At 46.4% G+C, this 24,276-nt stretch overlaps 1 protein-coding gene across 11 annotated transcripts in view; it reads left to right on the top strand.

The window, feature by feature from the left end:
* The window catches only part of LOC147112361 (protein eyes shut homolog), a 2,879,641-nt gene that overhangs the window by 1,367,272 nt on the left and 1,488,093 nt on the right, over positions 1-24,276 (top strand). For all 11 annotated transcript variants that reach the window (XM_085996555.1, XM_085996552.1, XM_085996547.1 and 8 more), the window contains one exon: positions 9,270-9,429. In XM_085996555.1, coding sequence (XP_085852681.1) covers positions 9,270-9,429 — 160 coding nt within the window. The remainder of the gene's footprint in view (positions 1-9,269; positions 9,430-24,276) is intronic.

Raw genomic sequence — 24,276 nt, 5'->3', positions numbered from 1 at the left:
TTTTATTCCATGGGCTTCAACTTTGCTGGCAAGACTATTATGTGGCACTTTATCAAACGCCTTTTGGAAGTCCACGTACACCACATCAACTGCATTGCCCTCATCCACCCTCTCTGTTACCTTATCAAAAAATTCAATCAAATTAGTTAAACATGATTTGCCTTTAACAAATCCATGATGGCTTCCCTTAATTAATCTACAGTTGTCCAAGTGACTGTTAATTTTGTCCCTGATTATCGTTTCTAAAAGCTCCCCCACTACCGAGGTTAAACTGACTGGCCTGTAGTCGCTGGGTTTATCCTTACACCCTTTTTTGAACAAGGGTATAACATTTGCAATTGTGCAGTCCTCTGGCACCAGCCCCATATCCAAGGAGGATTGGAAGATTATGGCCAGTGCCACTGCAATTTCCACCTTTACTTACTCAGCATCTGAGGATACACCTTCTCTTTATCAATTTTTATCCCGTCCACTATCTCAACTAACTCCTCTTTCAGTATGATTTTGGCAGCATCTTCTTTCTTGTTAAAGACAGATGCAAAGTACTCATTTAATACTTCAGCCATGCCCTCTGCCTCCATGCATAGGTCTCCTTTTTGGTCCCTAAATGGCCCCATGCCTCCTCTTACTCCCCGTTTACTATTTATATGCTGAAAGACGACTTTTGGATTCCCTTTTATGTTAGCAGCCAATGTATTCTCATACTCTATCTTGTAGGATTCGCAAAATTTCCACATTCTCCCAAGGTTATTAATAAAAGGGACCCTATGGACAATGTAAAAAGGGTACCCAAAGATGGCATCCGCACCTCGTGACCAAAAGCCTGTAAGATTTTAAAAGCTTGGAGTCTGCAGCTCAGAACAAGCAGCTTTGGGAAATCAAAACTTAAAATGCATTTCTGTGAAAAGGACTTTTGTGTTTGAAGGGCCAGACAGCTAAGCAAACATTTGAATATGCATTTTCGTCAAATTGGAACAGATCAACCTAGTTAGGCCTAAGCATGAGGCCATTAGTTTGTCCGCATAAATAATCGGAAACAGCTTAAGGAAGCCATCAAGGCTGGACAGGCCGATTAAAATGCATTAATGACAATACAACTCGGACATCAGGCCATTAGGTGCGATAAATGGCCATCTAAAGACAGTTATTTTAGATTGCTATAATCATTTAAAACAGCCCGCCAAAATTGAAACAATGGACTAACCTGATTTGGCGCGCAGATAAGGGCCATTCGAAAGGAGTATAACTGTAGGCACCCAGTAGCAATTGCTCTCTGCTCTCTTGGCTCTTGACTCTTGGGGCCGCCGCTCGTACTCGTGCCCTGGCCTCGTGGCGGGTCTCTCCTCGCTCCCCGCAGTAAGATTTCAGTGTGAAAGGACAACCATACCAACAGCAGGGGAGGGGAACGAGACCCGAGTCCAAAGTCACCCAGGACACTCGGGCCACGAGAGAGGGCAGAGGAAGTGAGATGAGATGAACCAAGATGAAGAGTAATGTAGACCCAACAAAGGGGCAGAGAAGGGGCAGCAGAAGACGTATTAATTAAAACCCGAGCGCCTAGTTATAAGCTGACGCTTGGAGGGGAAGAAACTTGTTGAACACTGCGAATAAACGCAGGTGTCCACGCCATAACGAATATACTGGCGTTTGACGCTTGGGTAGTAAAATCTAAGCAGTAAAGACTGCTAATCGTCTCGTTGACGCAACGTCACCGCCGCCGACTGCCCGAGGGAGAAGAAGAAGAGAACCCATCGTGACGAGACGACGACGGTAGCTGAGGAGAAGAAAGGTGTGTCGCAGCAGCAGCTCCAGCACCGCACCCTGAGACCACGTCGTGATGGAGTACTCCAAAGGACAGCAGCCCAGACCTCAAAATCGCGATTGCTAAAACAACAGGCTTTGCTTTGGATTGGTGAGCATGAATTCCTGACCCCTCATAGCTTAATCTAGTTAGGTATAAGGGTGGGATAAGGATAAGCAGTTGTTCTTCCCTCGATGTGCCGTGTGTTCCCCATTCCCTGTATAAGTATATAGTTATAGTGTTATATGCCTGTAATTGTTTCTCTACCAGTAATTGTTCTCATAGGACTGTGTTTTCGTTTCTGTTTTAATAAAATCTTGGTTTTCTTACACCGAACCACCTGTCTACTCGAGTCTTTCTGTATCGCCGCCTATACCTAAGTCCGGTGTCTAGAACCCAGGGGCGTGGGAGCGATTCAAACCACTCACAGGCAGTCAGGGGCATAACTGACTGGGCGCATGCACCACCCGCCACCCCCTACACTCTTTGCCTCTCTTATTCCCTTTCCTTGTGAGCTTTATGCTCCATGTTTAGACTGTGTCCAAAAAAATCGCCTCCCCTTCCACCCCCCCACCCACCCCACCCAGTCAAGTGGAATGCAGGAGACAGTTGTAGAACATCAAAGAGGTTTATTAACTTTCTTGCACATTATACTTCTACAGGCAATTTACTTGTTTCAAAATTTTCACCTAAATAAATATCCAATCTCAAGTCCAGCCCCAGGCTGAAGCCTCAGGCCTGTCTTTTTGTTTTATTTTAACAGTCATTAAGTGCTTTATATGTTGACGCTAGGAATGCATTTGTGCTACAAGTGTAGCATCGCTTTGTATCCACGCTGGTTATTGTGTTAAATTCGGCCTGGATATAGATTCCAAGCTCAATCTTTAGCAAAGCCGAGTGAGATTCCCTGGTGAAGGGACTTTCACACCTCTTTGGATTCAGATCAGACTTTAATACCTGGTTTGCAAGCTTAGCGTCGATGCGAAACTGAAACCGCTTCACACTAAAGCTGAACTTGTGGTGTAAATGTACATTTAGAGACAGAAACATCTCATTATTACAGTAATGTATGTACCTTTAAGGGGGAGAACTACTTTTTACAGCTCCTGTATCCTGTTGTACCGGCAGTGACCACACCTGTATATAAACCCTGAGTAGTGATCTGTACAGTCAATTGCAGTTTGAACCACGTTGAGTAAACACCTGTTGTGCCGTTCTCTGCAGTCCTTTTCTTTTTATTACACGGACGTAACAGTGGCGACGAGCAAGTTCGAACCTACCTGCAACTCTGCATCACCTCCCAGGGATTCGCTCCTGGAGAACAGTGGAAGAAGGTCGAGTCCAGAAGCACGGGCGTCGACCATGGGCAACTGCCCAGTCATCCAGCGGAGATTTGAGCATTGCAGGGGAGGCTGTCGAGAGCCAGGCTTGGCTTTCCAGTCACGGTGGTCCAGCGAAACGGGCTGGCAACAGGTACTGCGCAGACCCTTCCCGGACAGTGACGGGCAAGAGCCCAACCGAGCGGCACAGAAAAAGGCCGAGCAGCGTCGACGGGGGAGAGAGAGGGCAGAGCACACAGGGCACAGCTGGTGTTCAGGACCGAGCAGCGTCAACGGGGGAGAGAGGTGCGCAGGAAAACGCGAGGTGCTGCCATTGCCACAAGGAACGCAGAGAGCAGCATTGGCAGCAGCGCAGGAGCAGCACACGAAACCCACAGGGCGTCGCCATTTACCATGAGGACCGCCGAGAGCGGCGTTGGCAGCAGCGCGGGAGACGCCATTTTAAGCCGCAGCGGGGAAGAAAGGAAAGCGCGGGAGACGCCATTTTAAGCCGCAGCGGGGAAGAAAGAAAAGCGCGGGAGACGCCATTTTAAGCCAGTCTAACCACACCCAAAAATGCCGAAGAGTGGCAGTATCACAGCGTTCAACAATGAAGTCGAAGATTGGACGACATATGTCGAACACATAGAAGTATACTGCAAGGCAAATGAAGTGCCAGATGACAAGAAAGCGCTGGTATTGTTGAATTCAATGGGTGCAAAAACGCATGGCTTACTACGAAACCTAGTAACCCCAGAGAAGCCAGTAGAAAAGGATTTTGAAAACATAGTGTCAATCCTACAGGACCACTTAAACCCCACACTGCTGCTGATAGCAGAAAGATTTAAGTTTCACAAAAGGAACCAGCATAAAGATGAAAGTAATGCTGAGTATTTAACGGAACTGCGCAAGCTATCGAAACACTGCCAGTTTGGAACGGGACTAGCAGATACTTTAAGGGACAAGTTTGTGTGTGGGCTTCAAAGTGAAGGAACCCAGAAACGGCTTCTATCAGCAAAGGATCTTACGCTGGACAAGGCTTTCAGCATTGCAGTATCACACGAAGCAGCAGCACGGGGCGCTGCAGAGATACAATGGAGACCGCAAGAATATGGCACAAATGAAATGTCATACGGAACAGTGAAGTGCTATCGCTGCGGCAGAACAACACACGACCATAATGATTGCTGGTTCAAGGACAAAGTGTGCAGACAGTGTGGAAAAGTAGGACACATAGCAAGAGTCTGCAGGTTGGGAAAGAAAGCCAGCAGCAAGAAATCTCCACAGGAGAAGTACAAGAAGGTACATAAGGTGACGGAGAGTAGTTCAGACGAACAGAAGAGTGATACAGACTCCGGAAGCAAGGAGCTGGGTTGTCTGAAACTACATAATGTGATCAAAACGGAGGAGCACCAAACTATCTGGGTCACGCTCAAGATAGCAGGAGTCCAAGTGAAAATGGAGTTGGACACAGGATCAGCCCTAACAGTCATAAACCGAAGGGACTACAAGCAGCTATTCTCACATATACCCTTGAGAGATACAAAGATTGTCTTGAAGACGTACACGGGGCAAAAAGTCTACCCCAAAGGGAAAACTAGGGTGAACGTTATATATAATGGCAAGGAAACACCAAAAATGGACCTATATGTATTGCCAGATGGAGGACCACTACTACTAGGACGTGAATGGATCCGGAAGATACAGCTAGATTGGCATTCCATACAAGCACTGACTGTAGATGCCAAAAAGGGTGAGGACGTCACACCTGGACGACTGTCAAAAATGCTAACTGATGCACAGGAAGTGTTCCAGCAGGGACTCGGAATACTAAAAGGCATAACAGCGACGATCAAAATAGAGGAAAATGTAAGCCCAAAGTTTTTTAAGGCCAGACCGGTACCTTATGCGATCCGCCCAGCCGCCGAAGCAGAGCTGGAAGGTTTGGAACGTTCAGGAGTACTGTCCAAAGTGGACTGGAGCGAGTGGGCTACACCCATCGTTCCTGTAATGAAGAGGTCGTTGAGTAATACGCCTGGGGAACCAAAGAAGGTTCGCATCTGTGGGGACTTTAAGGTGACAGTGAACCCAGTCCTTCACACTGTACAATATCTGCTTCCGCGGATTGAAGATATTTTCGCCTCGCTATCTGGAGGGAAACGCTTCACTAAGATTGATCTGGCCCAGGCGTACCTGCAAATGGAGGTAGAAGAAGCCTCAAAACAGTACCTCACGATCAACACTCATAAAGGTTTCTACCAATACAACCGGCTGGTGTTCGGGGTAGCATCAGCTCCGGCCATTTGGCAAAGGGCAATGGAACAAGTCCTGCAAGGGATTCCAGGGACCCAGTGTTATTTGAACGACATCCTGGTCACGGGCGAAAATGACAGTGATCACCTCGCCAACCTGGAGCAGATGCTCACTAGATTGAAGGAATATGGGCTCCGAGCTAATTGCCACAAATGCGAGTTTTTCCAGAAGCAGATCTCGTGTTGTGGCTACGTTATTGATAAAGAGGGGTTACATAAGTCCCCTGAAAAGATTGAGGCAGTAGTCAAGGCTCCAGCACCGGAAAATGTGTCACAACTGAGGTCGTTCCTCGGGCTGGTGAACTACTACCATAAGTTCTTGCTGAATTTGTCTACCGTACTGCACCCACTGAACACCCTACTGCAAACGGGGGTACCATGGAAGTGGAGTGACGAATGTAAACGAGCTTTCCAGAAGAGCAAAGCATTGATCACATCAAAAGAGGTGTTGGCTCATTTCAACCCAGCGCTACCAATTCGGTTGGTGTGTGATGCATCACCCTATGGCATTGGAGCGGTGCTGTCGCACAAGTTCCCGGACGGCTCGGAGAGGCCAGTAGCCTTTGTGTCTCGGTCACTAAACTCAGCCGAGCGTAACTACGCCCAGATTGACAGGGAGGCCCTCAGCCTAGTGTGGGGAGTGAAAAAGTTCAATCACTATCTGCACGGGCAGAAGTTCACCTTGCTGACTGACCACCAACCACTTGTCTCCATCTTTAATCCAAAGAAGGGCGTTCCGGTGATGACTGCGCAACGGCTACAAAGATGGTCCCTTTTTCTAGGGGCGAACCAATATGAAATCGAGTATAAGGGCACAAAACAGCATGGAAACGCTGATGGGCTATCATGCCTGCCACTGCCTACTGCAGAGGAAGCACCAGCAGTGGATCCTGTCTAAATATTTAATTCGACTATAATTGAATGCTTGCCAGTAACTAACGCTGGTGTAGAGAAGGAGACCCAAAATGACCCGACACTGTCTCGGGTATATGATTTGACGGTGAAGGGATGGCCAGCACATGGCGACTCACTGTTGCCAGCATTCTCACCCAGAAGAGAACAGCTGTCAGTATGCCAGGGGACCTTGATGTGTGGGTCCCGAGTGGTAATTCCACCCAAGTTAAGGGAGAGAGTGCTCAATGAGCTTCACGAAGGTCATCTGGGAGGGGTGAAAATGAATAGCCTTGCTAGGGCTTATGTGTGGTGGCCAGGGATCGATCAGCAAATCGAGGACCTGACAAAGAGCTGCTCAGGATGCCAGAAGGTCCAAAATGCACCACCACATGCCCCTCTACACCCATGGGAGTGTCCTTCATCTCCATGGCAACGGGTGCATATTGATTTTGCTGGTCCATTCATGGACTCAATGTTTTTAATAGCCGTGGATGCGCACTCGAAATGGCCTGAGGTGATCAAAATGTCCTCCACCACCACGGAGAAAACTATTGCAGTCCTACGGACAATTTTGGCCAGGAACGGCTTGCCAGAGCAGATTTGCTCTGATAACGGACCACAGTTTGTGTCCGAAGAATTTCAAAGATTTATGAAAAGGAATGGGGTAAGGCATTACACATCCGCCCCGTATCATCCAGCCACAAATGGATTGGCTGAGAGGTTCGTACAAACGTTTAAAAAAGCAGTAAAGGCCATGTGCGATGACGACATTCCACTACAGCATAAGGTGGACAATTTCCTGTTAGCCTACAGAAATGCGACACATGCAGTAACCAACCAGGCCCCGGCCATGATGTTCTTTAACCGAAGGTTGAGATCTCATCTGGATTTGCTCAGACCAAATGTACGAAGAGATGTTGAGAGTAAGCAATTCCAGCACATCAATGAGAAGCCGACAAGGAGCTTCAATGTAGGGCAACCAGTCTTGGCCCGCGACTACCGAACAGAGAAATGGCAACCAGGAACGATATGCACACGGCAGGGGCCACTAATGTACACAATGGATGTTGGGGAGAACATTGTGAGATGCCATGCTGACCAGATCCTAGAGTCACAGGAATGAGTCAACCCCATGTCTCGGCCATACGTACCTGGTGAGGAACCCGACGTACAGGTCGCAGCTACCTCAGAAACAATAGCATTGGAAGCTGATGAATCAACTGACGACAGGGTGTTAGAATCACCTCCGCACCAAGAGCGAGACACTCGGGAAAGGCATTACCCAGAAAGAATCAGGAAGCCTCCCCAAAGACTGAATTTATAAATAGACTATTTTCAGTTAATGTTGCATGTTAAAAGTGTTAATTGTAATTCATTTGATATTTAATTGTTAAATGAGTGTTATGGTACTGTTAATCTAAAAGGGGAGGAATTGTAATGTATGTACCTTTAAGGGGGAGAACTACTTTTTACAGCTCCTGTATCCTGTAGTACCGGCAGTGCCCACACCTGTATATAAACCCTGAGTAGTGATCTGTACAGTCAGTTGCAGTTTGAACCACGTTGAGTAAACACCTGTTGTGCCGTTCTCTGCAGTCCTTTTCTTATTATTACACGGACGTAACAATTACTGCTATCCACACAGCCCTTCAGCACACATTCATTAGCATGCTACCTGGTAGAAAGAAATGTAAATACAAGGAAGGATGTGAAAAACTGAGGCTGTGCTCATTATAACAGAGGAGATTATGTGGTGGAGTTTAAAATTATGAATGGATGAAACAGGGCAGATAGAAGCAGGCCATTTCGAGTGATGGAGGGATCTAGAATGAGGAGGACATGGATATTACATTAAATATAAGAGATTTAGTGCAGAGAGCAGGCAAAACCTTTTACACATCGGGCTGTGAGGCTGGGGAAGGAGCTCAGATCCGAAGCAGAGACCATGTCAACATTTAGGAATAGGCTTAATGAAAACGGGACCAAAGTGAGCGCATGGGATTGGGACTGACGATCATGTAGCACAAAAAACTTCAGCACAATTGGTTAGGCCGAACAGCCTGTTTCTGTGTTGTATTTTCTTTGTAATTCAGGTTTCCTTTTTATTTGAAGAGAGAACTCCTTAACTTCCGTGCTGAACTGGAATCAAACATAATGGCAGGGACTCATAACCCAGAAAGAACAGATTTATTTTGAATTGCTTTCTCATTAGTTCTTAATGCAAATAGCACAGTTTGCATGAAAATAACAAATGCACAGAGACTTTATAGGGATTACAGGTTTTTGAATGTCATAGTAAAAGCCATTTCTGCGTTGTACCTCCACATTCAGCTGTGGCTCAGCTGGTAGCACTCTGGTCTCTGAATCAGAAGGTTGTGTGTTCAGAGTCCCACTCCAGAGGCTTGAGCACAACAACTGATGCTTCCAGGGAGTGCTGCACTATCGAATATGCCGTCTTTCAGAGGAGATGTTAAACCGAGGCTTCGTCTGCCCTCTCAGGTAAACATAAAAGATCTCATTGCACTATTTCGAAGAAGAGCGGGGGTGTTTTCCCTGGTTTCCTGGCCAATATTTATCCATCAACTAACCTAAAAACAGATTATCTGATCATTATCACATTGCTGTTTGTGGGACCTTGTTGTGTGAAAATTGGCTGCTACATTTCCAACCTTACAACAGTGACTACACTTCAAAAAGTACTTCATTGGCTGTAAAGCGCTTTGAGATGTCCTGAGGTTGTGAAAGGTGCCATGTGAATGTAAGTAAGAATTGTAATCAGTAACCCCTGTGCTCCTGACTGTAATAAAAAAGTTAAGTTACAGCGTTCCAACTGATTGATGATTAATCCTTTGCAAATAGTTTGGAAAGTATTGATTGGCGAGCATCGAATTCGAACTTGTTCGCATGTTCATAATATTTAATATTTATTGCCCATCTCTGTAGTGCCTCTGTGTCCCTGGGTGGACAGGTAGATTGTGCGAGCTCGTGGAAAACGCCTGCCTAATTTATCCCAGTCGCTGCCAGAATGGAGCCATGTGTGTGGACATCAGCGAGTCCAATCAGCCTCCGCAGTACAAGTGCAGATGCCTCCTGGGTTACTCAGGTAAACTCAAACAATAGCAGGGAAAGGTCACTGTGATTTCAAGCAAATGTCAATCCTTTCAGGTGCTTTTTTTGTTTTTAAAAGCTCATCTGTCGTTTTTTTTAATACAATAAAAGATATTGTTGGAAATCCACAACAGGTGAAAAGAAAAAGATGAATGGGACAGGATGTCTTCAGAAAATAGGAATCGGTTCTCCTTCAAGTATAGAAGTGTACATGTTCCAACGTTGTTTCCTGGTTACTTAACAAAAACTAGAAGTAGCAGTTATCCAGGTTCAGACACACAAACCTTTGTCAAGCTGTATCTTTTTAAAAACAGATTATCTCAGGAAATAACCCTCTCTATACCATGTACGCAGTAGGGAATATATGACAACGACTCTACAACAACAACAACTTGCATTTATACAGCACCTTTAATGTAGTAAAATATCCCAAGGTGCTTCACAGGAGCATTATCAGTTAAAATTTGACACTGTGCCACATAAGGAGATATTAGGACAGGTGACCAAAAGCTCGGTCAAAGAGGTAGGTATTAAGAAACGTCGTAAAGAAGGAGAGCCCGGTAGAGGAGTGGAGAGCCTTAGAGAAGGAATTGCAGAGCTTCGGGCCGAGGCAGCTGTATAAAAATAAAACAAAAAAGGTGACTCAACATTGGCTAACAAGGGAAATTAGGGATAGCATAAGATCCAAGGAGAGGACATATAAATTGGCCACAAAAAGCAGCAAACCTGAGGATTGGGAGCAGTTTAGGATTCAGCAAAGGAGGACAAAGGGATTAATTAAGAGGGGGGAAATAGAGTATGAGAGTAAGCTTGCAGGGAACATAAAAACTGACTGTAAAAGCGTCTATAGATATGTGAAGAGAAAAAGATTGGTAAAGTCAAGCGTAGGTCCCTTGCAGTTAGAATCAGAGGAATTTATAATGGGGAACAAAGACATGGCAGACCAATTAAACACATACTTTGGTTCTGTCTTCACAAAGGAGGACACAAATAAACTCCCAGAGATGTCGGGGAACATAGGGTCTAATGAGAGGGAGGAACTGAATGAAATCAGTATTTGTAGGGAAATGGTGTTAGGGAAATTGATGGGATTGAAGGCTGATAAATCCACAGGGCCTGATAATCTACATCCTAGGGTACTTAAGGAAGTGGCCATAGAAATAGTAGATGCATTGCTGGTCATCTTCCAAAATTCTATAGACTTTGGAACAGTTCCCATGGATTGGAGGGTAGCTAATGTAACCCCACTATTTAAAAAAGGTGGTAGAGAAAAAATGGGGAATTATAGACCGGTAAGCCTGACATCGGTAGTGGGGAAAATGCTAGAGTTCATTATAAAAGATGTAATGGCAGAGCACTTGGAAAACAGTGAGAAGATCAGACAAAGTCAACATGGATTTACAAAAGGTAAATCATGCTTGACTAATCTACTGGAATTTTTTGAGGATGTAACTGGTAGAATAGATAAGGGAGAACCAGTGGATGTGGTGTATTTGGACTTTCAGAAGGCTTTCGATAAGGTCCCGCATAAGAGACTAGTGTGCAAAGTTAAAGCACGTGAGATTGGTGGTAAGGTACTGACTTGGATAGAGAACTGGTTGGCAGACAGGAAGCAAAGTGTTGGAATAAACGGGTCTTTTTCCGAGTGGAAGGCAGTGACTAGTGGGGTACCGCAGGGATTGGTGCTAGGACCCCAATTATTCACAATATATATTAATGATCTAGACGCAGATGACACAAAGCTGGGTGGGCGTGTGTCCTGTGAGGAGGATGCCGAGAAACTCCAGTATGATTTGGACAGGTTGGGCGATTGGGCAGATGCATGGCAGATGCAGTATAATGTGGATAAATGCAAGGTTATCCACTTTGGTGGCAAAAACAGGAAGGCAGATTATTATATGAACGGCAATAGATTGGGAGAAGGGGAAGTGCAACGAGACCTGGGTGTTCTTGTGCACCAGTCGCTGAAGGTAAGCATGCAGGTGCAGCAGGCGGTTAAGAATGCAAATGGTATGCTGGCCTTCATAGCGAGAGGATTCGAGTACAGGAGCAAGGATGTCTTGCTGCAGTTGTACAGGGCCTTGGTGAAACCAGACCTTGAGTATTGTGTGCAGTTTTGGTCACCTTATCTGAGGAAGAATGTTCTTGCCATGGAGGGAGTGCAGCGAAGATTCACCAGACTGATACCTGGAATTGCAGGAATGACGTATGAAGAGAGATTGGGTCGATTAGGCTTATATTCACTAGAGTTTAGAAGAATGAGAGGGGATCGCATTGAAACTTATAAAATTCTAACAGGACTAGACAGACTAGATGCAGGAAGGCTGTTCCCAATGGCGGGGGAGTCCAGAACCAGGGGTCACAGTCTAAGGATAAGGGGTAAGCCATTTAGGACAGAGATGAGGAGGAATTTCTTCACCCAGAGAGTGGTGAACAGAAGACAGTAGAGGCCAATACATTAAATATATTCAAGAAGGAGTTAGATATATCTTTTAAGGCTAAGGGGATCAAGGGATATGAGGAGAAAGCAGGGACAGGGTACTGAATTTGGATGATCAGCCATGATCGCATTGAATGGCTGAGCAGGCTCGAGGGGCCGAATGGCCTACTCCTGCTCCTATCTTCTATGTGTCTATGTTTCTAAGACGCGGCCACCAATGGTGGAGCGATGAAAATCACGGATGTGCAAGAGGCCAGAATTGAAGGAGCACAGAGATCTCGGAGGGTTTTAGGATTGGAGGAAGTTACAGAGATAGTGAGGGACGAGGCCACAGAGGGATTTGAAAACAAGGATGAAAATATTTTAAACCGAGGCGTTGTCAGACCGGAAGCCAATGTAGGTCAGCGACCTCTCGTAGAAGTGTGTAAGTGCCACCCCTATTTCCTGGTTACTTTTTCAGTGAAGGTTAGAAGTAGCAGTAATCTATGTTCAGGCGCACAGACCTGTGTATTTTTAAAATCAGATTTTCTCAGGAAATAACCTACTCTATACATGTATGCCATTGGGAACATATATGTATAACATAGAGAAGATGTTTCCATTTGTAGGGGAGTCCAAAACTAGAGGTCATCAATATAAGATATTCGCTAACAAATCCACTAAGGAATTCAGGAGAAACGTCTTTATCCAGAGAGTGGTTAGAATGTGGAACTTGCTACCACAGGGAGTAGTTGAGATGAATAGCATAGATGTATTTATGGGGAAGTTAGATAAGTATATGAGGGAGAAAGGAATAGAAGGATATGCTGATAGGGTGAGATGAAGAGGGGTGGGAGGAGGCTCGTGTGGAGCATAAAGGGATGAAAACTTGACAAACTGAATAAGCTGAACCCCAATATTGAAGGTACTTAAAAAACATGGTGTAACTTGTACACCAGGTATTGCAGTAAATGTTAAAGACATTTTTTTCTTCTTTGGCAGTTTCTATATGGAACACATACCTAACTTGTTTGTGAATTTAGAGTGCCTTCGCTCAATATATAGGTACATCTCCAGATTTCCATTTCCTCACGAGCTGTATTACCGCCTCTGGCAGCTTGTCCCTGATGCTTTCTGTTCTTGCTTTTGTTTATCTCTCTCAGGAGCCCACAGCAGTAAGTTGATGCATTAATGCCCGAGGTTTTATTTCCCCACAGGTAAGTCTCTGGGAACCCATTACACAGGTCATAACCTTATTTATGTCTGTTATTCCTTCATCCTCTACCTCAGGGGAAGGGCTTTTGTTCTGAATCCTCCCTGTTGGACTCCCTTAGCAGCAATGCTCCACGTATGCTCATACTCCACAAGTTTCTCCTATCAAATTTTAGAGCAACGCTTTTCACTTGGATTGCACCAAAGTCCTCTCCAGGGGGAGACGAGGAGAATTTTGTTTATGCAGTGAGTTGTTATGATTTGGAATCCACTGCCTAAAAGGGCAGTGGAATCAGATTCAATAGTAACTTTCAAAGGGGCATTGGATATATCCTTGAAAATTTGAAGTGCTATGGGGATAGAGCAAGGCGAGTGGAACTAATTGGATAGCCCTTTCAGAGAGCCGGCGCAGGAACAATGGGCCGAATGGCCGCCTTCTGTGCTGTAAGATTCTCAGATTCTGAGGGGGCTGAGCGCAGCATCGAGAGCCTCTATCAGGCAGAGATCCAGGGAAGTGAGACAGGGATCATGTTGACATCACTGCCACTTGCGCCTGTTCCTGGTGCGAGCACTCCGCCCTCTCTCTGGAAACCCCTGGGTGTGAAGGGCTGGAGTATATATAAAACAGCAGATTTGTTCCCCGGCAAGATAACGTTCACAGAAAATGTAAATGTAAATTTAAGTCACAATTTTTTTGAAAACTGCAGCTGCACGTTTTCGACTGTGTGTTACTGGGAGATAGGCCCTTACTTTCACCCAGAGACATCCATCGTGGCATGTTCCCTGGGCATCACTGTACCTGGCTTGTACTCTGTGGCTGTGCCATCAAATCCTACAGTGCATTTTAACTCATAAATACAAACCATCTTTTTAAAAAGTTATATTATGACACAGAATGCAGTGCAAATTGCAGAGTTCCCAGAATGTATTGCAAGACTGAAAGGTGAGGATAACTCACTGGTGGGGGGCGGAGGGGGGTTTGGATGGGGACGAATTTATAGGTTCAATTCTACTTCCTGTCTTATTTTTATTTTTAATAAGTCAAGTTTCTCTTTAATGTTTTTTAAGATCTGATGCTGTTGAAATCCTTTAGGAATACCTCGTTGCCAATAGGGAAAAGATTAGCATTCCTCCGACAATAGTTAAACATGCTATTCAAAGTCTCGTGTTGACAGACTGTTTTTTTAAATGAATGAGGATTTCCTAAAGGCACAGCAAGCTTTTATATTACTTAAACTATGCACCCTAACACTCTACACAGCATAGCGCGCAAGTTTTTTTTTCTAATTAGAATCCAAAGTGCTCTCCATTATATTAGGGGCATACAGTAAATAGTAATTAGCATGTTAAAGTAGGTATAAGTTGCTAGCAGCGTGGATTTTCTGTTTCTTTATCTGCTTCTTGCAGTAAGCGTCTGCCACAAGCATCAACAGCCATACTGTTTCCTGAGCCGCTGTTAACTCTGTGCGTGGTTGGGGAGCGAGAGATGAAGGGTGGAGGCTGGGTTCCTGCTCCTCATTAAAGAGGGCCCTTCAGTCAGTTGCTCTTTACACCACCGACGCCTCGGATTATGCGGTTGGCGCCGTCCACGAACAGTGGGTCAACGGCTCCTGGCAGCCGCTCGCCTTCTTCAGCCGGCAGCTCCGCCCCAACGGCAGCACCTTTGATCGCGAGCTTCTCGGCCTCTACCTCGTCGTCCGACACTTCCGTTTCCTGCTGGAGGCCCGCCCGTTCACGGCGTTCGTGGACCACAAGCCGCTGACCTTCGCCATGGCCAAAGCCTCCGAGCCATGGTCGGCCCGTCAGCAATGCCAGTTGGCCTTCATCTCGGAGTTTACAACGGACATCCAGCATGTGGCTGGGAAAGACAACCCCGTCGCCGACTGTCTCTCCCGAGCCGTCGCCAGCGCCGTACACCTCGGCATCGACTACACCCGCATGGCAGCCGACCAGGCCTCTGACCCGGACGTCCAGGCCTACAGGACGGCGGTCACGGGCCTTCAACTGGCGGACGTCGCATTCGACGCTGCCGGCACCATACTCCTGTGCGACATCTCCGTTGGACAGCCACATCCCGTCGTGCCCGAAGGGTGGAGACGGCAAGCTTTCGACGCCGTCCATAATCTTTCCCACCCGGGCAGGAAGCCGTCACAGAAGCTGGTGGCGGCTAAGTTCGTCTCGCACGGGCTCAGGAAAGTTGTTCGCGACTGCGCCAGCACCTGCGTGGTATGCCAACGCTCGAAAGTACATCGCCATACTAAGGCCCCGTTGGCGCCTTTTGCGGTGCCCGAGAGGCAGTTCGACCACGTTAACGTGGACCTGGTGGGGCCCCTGCCACCCTCCCGCGGGTTCACCCACCTCCTCACGATGGTCGACAGAACTACTCGATGGCCGGAAGCCATCCCGCTGTCTTCAACGACGGCCGCCGATGTGGCTCGGGCGTTCATCAGCACTTGGGTCGCCCGGTTCGGCGCCCCATCTGACATTTCCTCCGACCGGGGGCCCCAGTTCACGTCAGAGCTCTGGAACGCTGTCGCCCGAGGCCTCGGGTTGAGACTGCACCGCACCACAGCATACCACCCTCAGGCTAACGGGCTGTGCGAACGGTTTCATCGCTCCATGAAGGCCGCGCTCTGGGCCAGCCTCCGGGACGACAGCTGGATTGACAGACTCCCGTGGGTCATGCTGGGACTCAGGACCGCTCCCAAGGAGGACCTCCAATCCTCGTCCGCCGAGCTCGTCTACGGCCAGCCGCTACGGGTTCCCGGAGATTTTGTCCCCAACGCAACCGAACCTTGGTCCGCGGCCCGTCAGGGGTCCGACCTTCTGGACAACGCCAAGGTTTTCACGCCGGTGCCCATGTCGCAGCACAGCCTCCCGTAGTCCCATGTTCCGCTCGACCTTCGTGAGGCGGAGTACGTTTTCGTCCGCCACGACGCCCACCGGGGGACCCTTTCGGCCACCCTACGAGGGACCATTCCGTGTCCTGGAAACCGGGGACAAGACCTTCGTAGTGGATGTCGGCGGTAAGCCAGACTACATTTCCGTGGACCGTCTTAAGCCGGCACACCTGGATCTGGACCAACCCGTTGAGTTGGCACAGCCCCCGAGGCAGGGCCAACCTCCGGTTTCCGCACCCTCAGTCCACCACCGAGCGCCCGAGGTCCCTCCGACGAACACCCCGGTCCCCACCCCGGAACTGAGGAGCCGTTCCGGCCGTGTGATCCGGCCCCCCCAATGACTGACATTGCCAGTGCTAGTGAATTCTGGGGGGACGTATGTGGCGGAGACCACATAGGGACAATAACACAATTCACTATAGCAATGTTATGATATGTACATGCTGGGTTGGGTTATCGGTGCAGGATCCCTTTAAGAGCGTCGGTAGCGTGATGACGTCATGACGTCGGCGGCGTGATGACGTCATAGCCCCTGCACGGGGCTGAGCCTTCAGACCTCGTGGTGAGTGATTAAAGTAAGACACGTTTTGCCTTAGCTTAAACAAAAGTCTCTGCCTGTTGTTTTCTGTCGATCCCAACAGTATCATCCTTTGTCTTAGATTCTTTCTTTCCTTATTCACTCCTTACACACAGACATACCCTGCAGCACAACACATTACACTGTCTTGGTTTGTAAAGCTCTATTTTAAGAGTGTCTTACTGCTAGTTTTCTGTTACTCACGGTACTCAAGGGAGAAGACAGGCCTCAACCAAGCACTTCTGAGCACTCAACAATCCCCATTCTGACAGTAGCAAGCACTAGCACAAATACATGCACTCTGAGGAGGGAGGCATCAGCTGAGTACTGGGGTTCAACACAGAACATGAGGATGCAGGTGGGATTGAAGGAGCTGCAGTATCCTACCCTGAGGATCAGCTTGGGGTCCCCTTCAACTGCTAAGATTGAAGATGATTGGCAATAGAACCAAGGGGAGATGAGGAAACATTTTCTTTGTGCAGAGAGTTGTTGTGATCTGGAATGCACTGCCTGAAAGGGTGGTGGAAGCAGATTCAATAGTAACTTTCAAAAGGGAATTGTATATATAATTGAAAAGGAAACATTTGCAGGGCTACGGGGAAAGAGCAATGGAGTGGGACTAATTGGATAGCTCCTTCAAAAAGCAGGCACAGGCATGACGGGCCTGTGCTCTTTAATTCTATGCTAAGGTGAGCAGTTGCAACCTCACAGGGCATCTGCAAATGCACTTTGATGGATCAACACCAGCAGTTCCTATTGTCATGTGAGACTATGTAGAGCAGCCTGTACAGTTCTAAGGTGTCTATGATGGGTCCACAACTGCACAGTGGTGCATAACCAACTGACTGAGATACATGTCACCATGGGGAGCATGGCCACTGTAGGACCCTCCGCAATGGAGCAAGTTTTTAACCTTAAGCATAGCATCCATCGTGAAAGCTTTCACTGGGCCTCTGCAGCCTTGAACTCCAAGCTACCAAAGTCACTTAAAAAGGATGTGTTTTAGGAATTGGCAGACTCACATCATACACTATCACTGAAGAGAAACACTGGGACAAGTCAGACTCAATACACGTGCACCGTACACTGTCAGGGCAAATAACATTGGCATTAACTGGAACTTTAATGTGTCATGCGTATTCATTTGGGATGGGGGGAGCGTCAGATAGTTGTGGAGAAGTGCAATAGTGCTCAAACTGATGAATGGATGGGACCAATGGAGGAAATGTTTTATAAAAACATAAGAAATAGGAGCAGGAGTAGGCCATTCGGCCCTTCGAGCCTGCTCTGCCATTCAATGAGATCATGGCTGATCTTCTGCCTCAACTCCATTCACCGGCCCTATCGCCATATCCCTTGATGCCCTTATTGGTCAGAAATCTGTCGACTTCTGTTTTGAATGTACCCAATGACTGAGCCTCCACAGCCCTCTGGAGCAGAGAATTCCAAAGATTCACCACTCTCTGTGTGATGAAATTTCTTCTCATCTCAGTCCTGAATGGCCTACCCTTTATCTTGAGGCTGTGGCCCCTGGTTCTAGACTCCCCAGCTAAGGGAAACATTCTCCCAGCATCCATCCTATCAAGCCCTGTAATAATTTTGTATGCTTCAATGAGATCCCCTCTCATTCTTCTGAATTCAAGAGAATACAGGCCTAGTTTACTCAACCCCTTCTTATACGACAGTCTCGCCATCCCAGGAATCAATCCCATGAACATTTGTTGCATTCCCTCTATGGCAAGTATATCCTTCCTTAGGTAAGGAGACCAAAATTGTACACAGTACTCCAGGTGTGGTCTCACCAAGGCCCTATATAATTGGAGTAAGACTTCTTTACTCCTGTACTTAAATCCTCTTGCAATGAAGGCCTGCATACCATTTGCCTTCCTAATGGCTTGCTGCACCTGCACATTCACTTTCAGTGACTCATGTACAAGGACACCCAGGTCCCTTTGAGAATCTGCTTTCCCCAATCTTTCACCTTTTAGGAAATATTCTGCCTTTCTGTTTTTTCTACCAAAGTGGATAACTTCACATTTATCCACATTATATTCCATCTGCCATGTTCTCGCCCACTCACTGAGCCTGTCGAGATCCCCTTGAAGCCTCTTCACATCCTCTTCGCAACTAACACTGCCACCTAGCTTTGTATCATCAGCAAATTTGTAAATGTTACATTTAGTCCCCTCGTCCAAATCATTGATATAGATTGTGAATAGCTGGGGCCCAAGCACCGATCCTTGCGGTACCCCACTAGTCATAGCCTGCCATCCTGAAAAAGACCCGTTTATCCCTACTCGTTGTTTTCTGTCTGTTAACCAATTCTCAATCCATGCTAGTATATTACCCCCAATTCCATCTACCCTAATTTGGTTCACAAATCTCTTGTGTGGGACCTTATCGAAGGCCTTCTGAAAATCAAGATACACCACATCTACCAGTTCCCCTTTGTCTACTCCACTAGCTACATCCTCAAAGAACTCCAATTGGTTTGTCAAACAGGATTTCCCTTTCATAAATCCATGTTGACTCTGCCCAATCTTACTATTAGTTTCTAAGTGCCTAGTTATTGCATCCTTTATAATAGATTCCAGCATTTTCCCAACTACTGATGTGAGCCTAACAAGTCTGTAGTTCCCCGTTTTCTCTCTCCCTCCTTTCTTAAATAGCGGGGTTACATTTGCTATCCTCCAATCTGCAGGATCCATTCCAGAATCTATAGAAGTTTGGAAGATGACAGCCAATGCATCCACTATCCCAATGGCCACCTCTTTCAAAACCCTAGGATGTAGGTCATCCAGTCCTTGGGATTTATCGACTTTTAGTCCCATTATATTTGCTAGTACTGTTATTTTACTAATAATAATTTCTTTAAGTTCCTCATTCTCGTCACACCCTTGGTTTTCTTGTATTTCTGGGAGGTTTTTTGTGTCTTCCTCCGTGAAGACAGAAACAAAGTATTTATTTAATTTCTCTTCCATTTCCTCATTCCCCATTATAAATTCTCCCGTCTCTGACTGTAAAGGACCTACATTTACCTTTGCCAGTCTTTTCCTTTTCACATACCTATAGAAGCTTTTACAATCCGTTTTTATATTTTTTGCTAGTTTGTGCTCATATTCCATTTTCCCTTTCTTTATCAATTTCATGGTCCCCCTTTGCTGATTTCTAAAAAGATCCCAATCCTCAGGCTGACCACTTTTTCTGGCAACTTTATAAGCTTCCTCCTTTGACTTAATACTAGCTTTAATTTCTTTTGTTAGCCATGGTTGGATCACTTTTCCTTTTGAGTTTTTATGCCCTAGAGGAATACTTGTTTGTTGCAAATTATTCCTTGAATTATAGCAATTGTATGTCCACCTTCATACCTTTTAGTGTAGTCTCCCAATCTACCATGTCCAACTTGTCCCTCATACCCTTGTAGTTTCCTTTGTTTAGATTGAAGACCTTAGTTTCAGATTGGACTACATCACTCTCAAACTTAATGTAAAATTCAATCATATTATGGTCACTTGCCCCTAAAGATTATTGATTAGCCCTTTCTCATTACACAGTACCAGATCCAGAACAGCCTGTTCCCTGGTTGATTCCTCCACAGACTGATCCAAGAAACCATCTCGCATGTGGCCAGAATGTTCGGCACCCACACGATGATTGTTGTACATTAGATATTTCTGACGATTAACCAAAATCCTCTTCTCGAGTCTTCTGTATGAATCTTGCTTAGTGCAAACAAATATTCTGTGTTCTGTTCCTTGTGCAAACACACCTCTGCCTCCTGTTCCTTGTGCAGACCCGCCTTCTGTCTCCTGTTCCTTGTGCAGACCCGCCTTGTGTCTCCTTTTCCTTGTGCAGACAAGCCTTCCAGCTCATGTTTCTTGTACAGACATGCCTGGCTGAGGACATGGTCTGCCTTTGTTTGCTGTGGCCTTCTCTATTGCAAAGCAAAATTGCAAAAGACACAGCAGGGAAAATAGTCTTGGACACCTTGGCTGGTGTAATCCCCCAATCAGTCGAGGCATCTGAACCTTTGCTTAAGCATGCAAATAATCTGCTTCACCAAGACCCAAGTAGCACTGTGCACTTCATTATATCTCTGTTTAGGTCCTATCCTTGGGTGCTTCAATGGGGTGAACAGCCAAGTTTGCACAAAGTAGTCTTCTTCACCTTTGAAATGATGGATGAATTATGGCAGATGCCTGATTCTGTAACTATAGTCAGAGACCAGCTCCACATTCACTTATGAAGGCCATAGGCTAATACAGTCACATCCAAGCCATTGCTAATGTCCTGTACTTTCAGGAATCTAGACAGATAGTACATAAACTTGCATTTATACAGCACCTTTCACAACCTCAGAATGTCACAAAGCACTTTACAGCCAATTAAATACTTTTGAAGTGTAGCCACTGTTGTAATGTAAGAAATGTAGCAGCCAATTTGCACACAGCAAGGTCCCACAAACAGCAATGTGATAACGACCAGATAATCTGCAGGATAAATATTGGCCAGGACACCAGGGATAACTCCCCTGCTCTTCTTCGATATAGTGCCATGGGATTTTTACGTCCACCTGCGAGAGCAGACGGGGCCTGGGTTTAACGTCTCATCCGAAAGATGGCATCTCTGACAATGCAGTGCTCCCTCAGTACTGCACTGGAGTGTCAACCTAGTTTTATGTGCTTAAGTCTCTGGAGCGAGACTTGAACCTACAACCTTCTAACTCAGAGGCAAGAGTGCTATCAACTGAGCCACAGCTGACACCTGTTGCATTGCTCGCTCCTGTTGCTGTGTGTTTTCTATGGAGAAATAGATTAATTAACTGGCTGGACAACTACAACAACAACATACATTTATATACTGCCTTTAATGTAATAAAACTTCCCAAGATACTTCACAAGAGCATCATTGAACAATATTTGATACCAAGCCACAGAATCGGATGTCAGGACAGATGACCAAAGCTTGGTCAAAGAGAGGTTTTAAGGAGCATCTTTAAGGAGGAAAGAGAGTTAGAGAGGTGGAAAGATTTAGGGAGGGAATTATAGAGCTTTCTTTTTTATTCGTTTGTGGGATGTTGAAGTCGCTGGCAAGGCCAGCATTTATTGCCCATCCCTAATTGCCCTTGAGAAGGTGGTGGTGAGCCGCCTTCTTGAACCGCTGCAGCCTGTGTGGTGAAGGTACTCCCACGGTGCTGTCAGGTAGGGAGTTCCGGGATTTTGACCCAGCGACGATAAAGGATCGGCGATGTACTTCTAAGTCAGGATGGTCTATGACTTGGAGGGGAACTTGGAGGTGGTGGTGTTCCCATGCGCCTGCTGCCCTTGTCTTTCTCGGTGGTAGAGGTCTGCAGTTGCTGCAGTGCATCTTATAGATGGTACACAGCTTTGGCCTATGCAGCTGCAGGCACAGCCGCCAATGATAGAGCAATTAAATTCGGGGATGCTCAAGAGGCCAAAATTGGAGTGCAGAGATCTCAAAGGCTTGTAGTGCTGAAGGAGGTTACAGAGATAGGGAGTGGCAAGACTATGGAGAGATTTGAAAACAAAGATGAGAATTTTAAAATTGAGGCATTGCCGGACCGACACCAATGTAGATCAACGAGCCCAGGGGTGAGGGGTGAACGGGACTTGGTCTGAGTTAGGATGCAGGCAGGTAGGCTTACCAATCTCCAATCTCCGAGCTCAGAGGGAGGGAGAGAAGTAAAAAGTAATCGAAGTGTGACGTCACCAGAAAGCAGGTAAGTGATTGGTTGGTGACTGTTTCTCTCTTTTTTAAACTTAAACTCTGTGGTTTATAGTTTCTAAGCTTTCTGTGGCGTAGCGGGGACTGTTGGTAAACCAGGGCCCTTAAGTATATCATTTAACTGTGTATAATTGGTGGGATTGATTTAATTTAACTTGAATTAATTAAAGGGTAAGTCATGGCAGGAGAGCTCGGCCCCGTGTTATGCTCCTCCTGCGCTATGTGGGAACTCAGGGACACTTCCTGTGTCCCTGACGACCATGTGTGCAGGAAGTGTATCCAGCTGCAGCTACTGGCAGACCGCATTGCGGCGCTGGAGCTGCGATTGGATACATACTGGACCATTTGCGATGCTGAGGACGTCGCGGATATCACGTTTAAGCAGTTGGTCACACCGCAGGTAAAGGTTGCACAGGCAGAAAGGGAATGGGTGACCAACAGGCAGTGTAGTAGGCGCACTCAGGTAGTGCAGGAGTCCCCTGTGGACATCCCCCTCTCAAACAGATATACCACTTTGAATACTGTTGAGGGGGATGGCTTATCAGGGGAAAGCAGCAGCAGCCAACTTCCTGGCACCAGGGGTGGTTCTGCTGCACAGGACGGGAGGAAAAAGACGGGTAGAGCTATAGTAATAGGGGATTCTATTGTAAAGGGAATAGATAGGCGTTTCTGCGGCCGCAAACGAGACTCCAGGATGGTGTGTTGCCTCCCTGGTGCAAGGGTCAAGGTTGTCTCAGAACGGCTGCAGAACATTTTGGAAGGGGAGGGTGAACAACCAGTTGTCGTGGTGCATATAGGTACCAATGATATAGGTAAGAAACGGGATGAGGTCCTAAAAGCTGAATATAGGGAGTTAGGAGGTAAATTTAAAAATAGGACCTCAAAGGTAGTAATCTCAAGATTGCTACCAGTGCCACGTGCTAGTCAGAGTAGAAATAGAAGGATATTTCAGATGAATACCTGGCTAGAGGAATGGTGCAAGGGGGAGGGATTCAAATTCCTGGGACATTGGAACCGGTTCTGGGGGAGGTGGGACCAGTACAAACCGGAGGGTTTGCACCTGGGCAGGGCCGGGACCAATGTCCTAGGGGGAGTGTTTGCTAGTGCTCTGGGGCAGGGTTTAAACTAAAATGGCAGGGGGTTGGGAACCTGAGCAGGGAGACAGAGGAAAGGGAAACAAGGATAAAAGCATAAGATAGGAAGGAGAAAAACATAAGTGGCAGCCAGAGAAATCAATGGTTTAAATCAAACATGGCCACAGTAAATAATAATTCTAATAGGTCTAAGAGCATTAAAAAAACAAGCCTGAAGGTTTTGTGTCTTAATGCAAGGAGCATTCGTAATAAGGTGGATGAATTAGCTGCGCAAATAGAGGTAAACAAATATGATTTGATTGGGATTACGGAAACATGGTTCCAGGGTGGCCAAGGCTGGGAACTCAACATCCAGGGGTATTCAATATTCAGGAAAGATAGGCAAAAAGGAAAGGGAGGTGGGGTAGCATTGCTGGTTAAAGAGGGGATTAACACAATTGTAAGGAAGGATATTAGCTCTGATGATGTGGAATCTGTATGGGTAGAACTGAGAAATACCAAGGGGCAGAAAATGTTAGTGAGAGTGGTATATAGACCTCCAAACAGTAATGCAGAGGTTGGGGATGGCATTAAAAGGGAAATTAGAGAAGCGTGCAATAAGGGCACGGCAGTTATCATGGGGGACTTTAATCTACATCTAGATTGGGCTAACCAAATTAGTAACAATACTGTAGAGGAGGAATTTCTGGAGTGTGTACGGGATGGTTTCCTGGACAAATATGTCGAGGAACCAACTAGAGATCAGGCTGTCTGAGACTGGGTATTATGTAATGAGAAAGGATTAATTAGCAATCTTGTTGAGCGAGGCCCCTTCGGTCGGAGCGATCATAATATGATAGAATTCTTCATTAAGATGGAGAGTGAAGTAGTTGACTCAGAGACTAGGGTCCTGAAT

This window comes from Somniosus microcephalus, chromosome 9 (assembly GCF_052327205.1).
Source record: "Somniosus microcephalus isolate GS21.2 chromosome 9, FLI_Smic_1.0, whole genome shotgun sequence".
Taxonomy (NCBI): Eukaryota; Metazoa; Chordata; class Chondrichthyes; order Squaliformes; family Somniosidae; genus Somniosus; species Somniosus microcephalus.
Note: the sequence above shows the minus strand (reverse complement) of the source record. Positions and strands in the feature narration are given on the sequence as shown.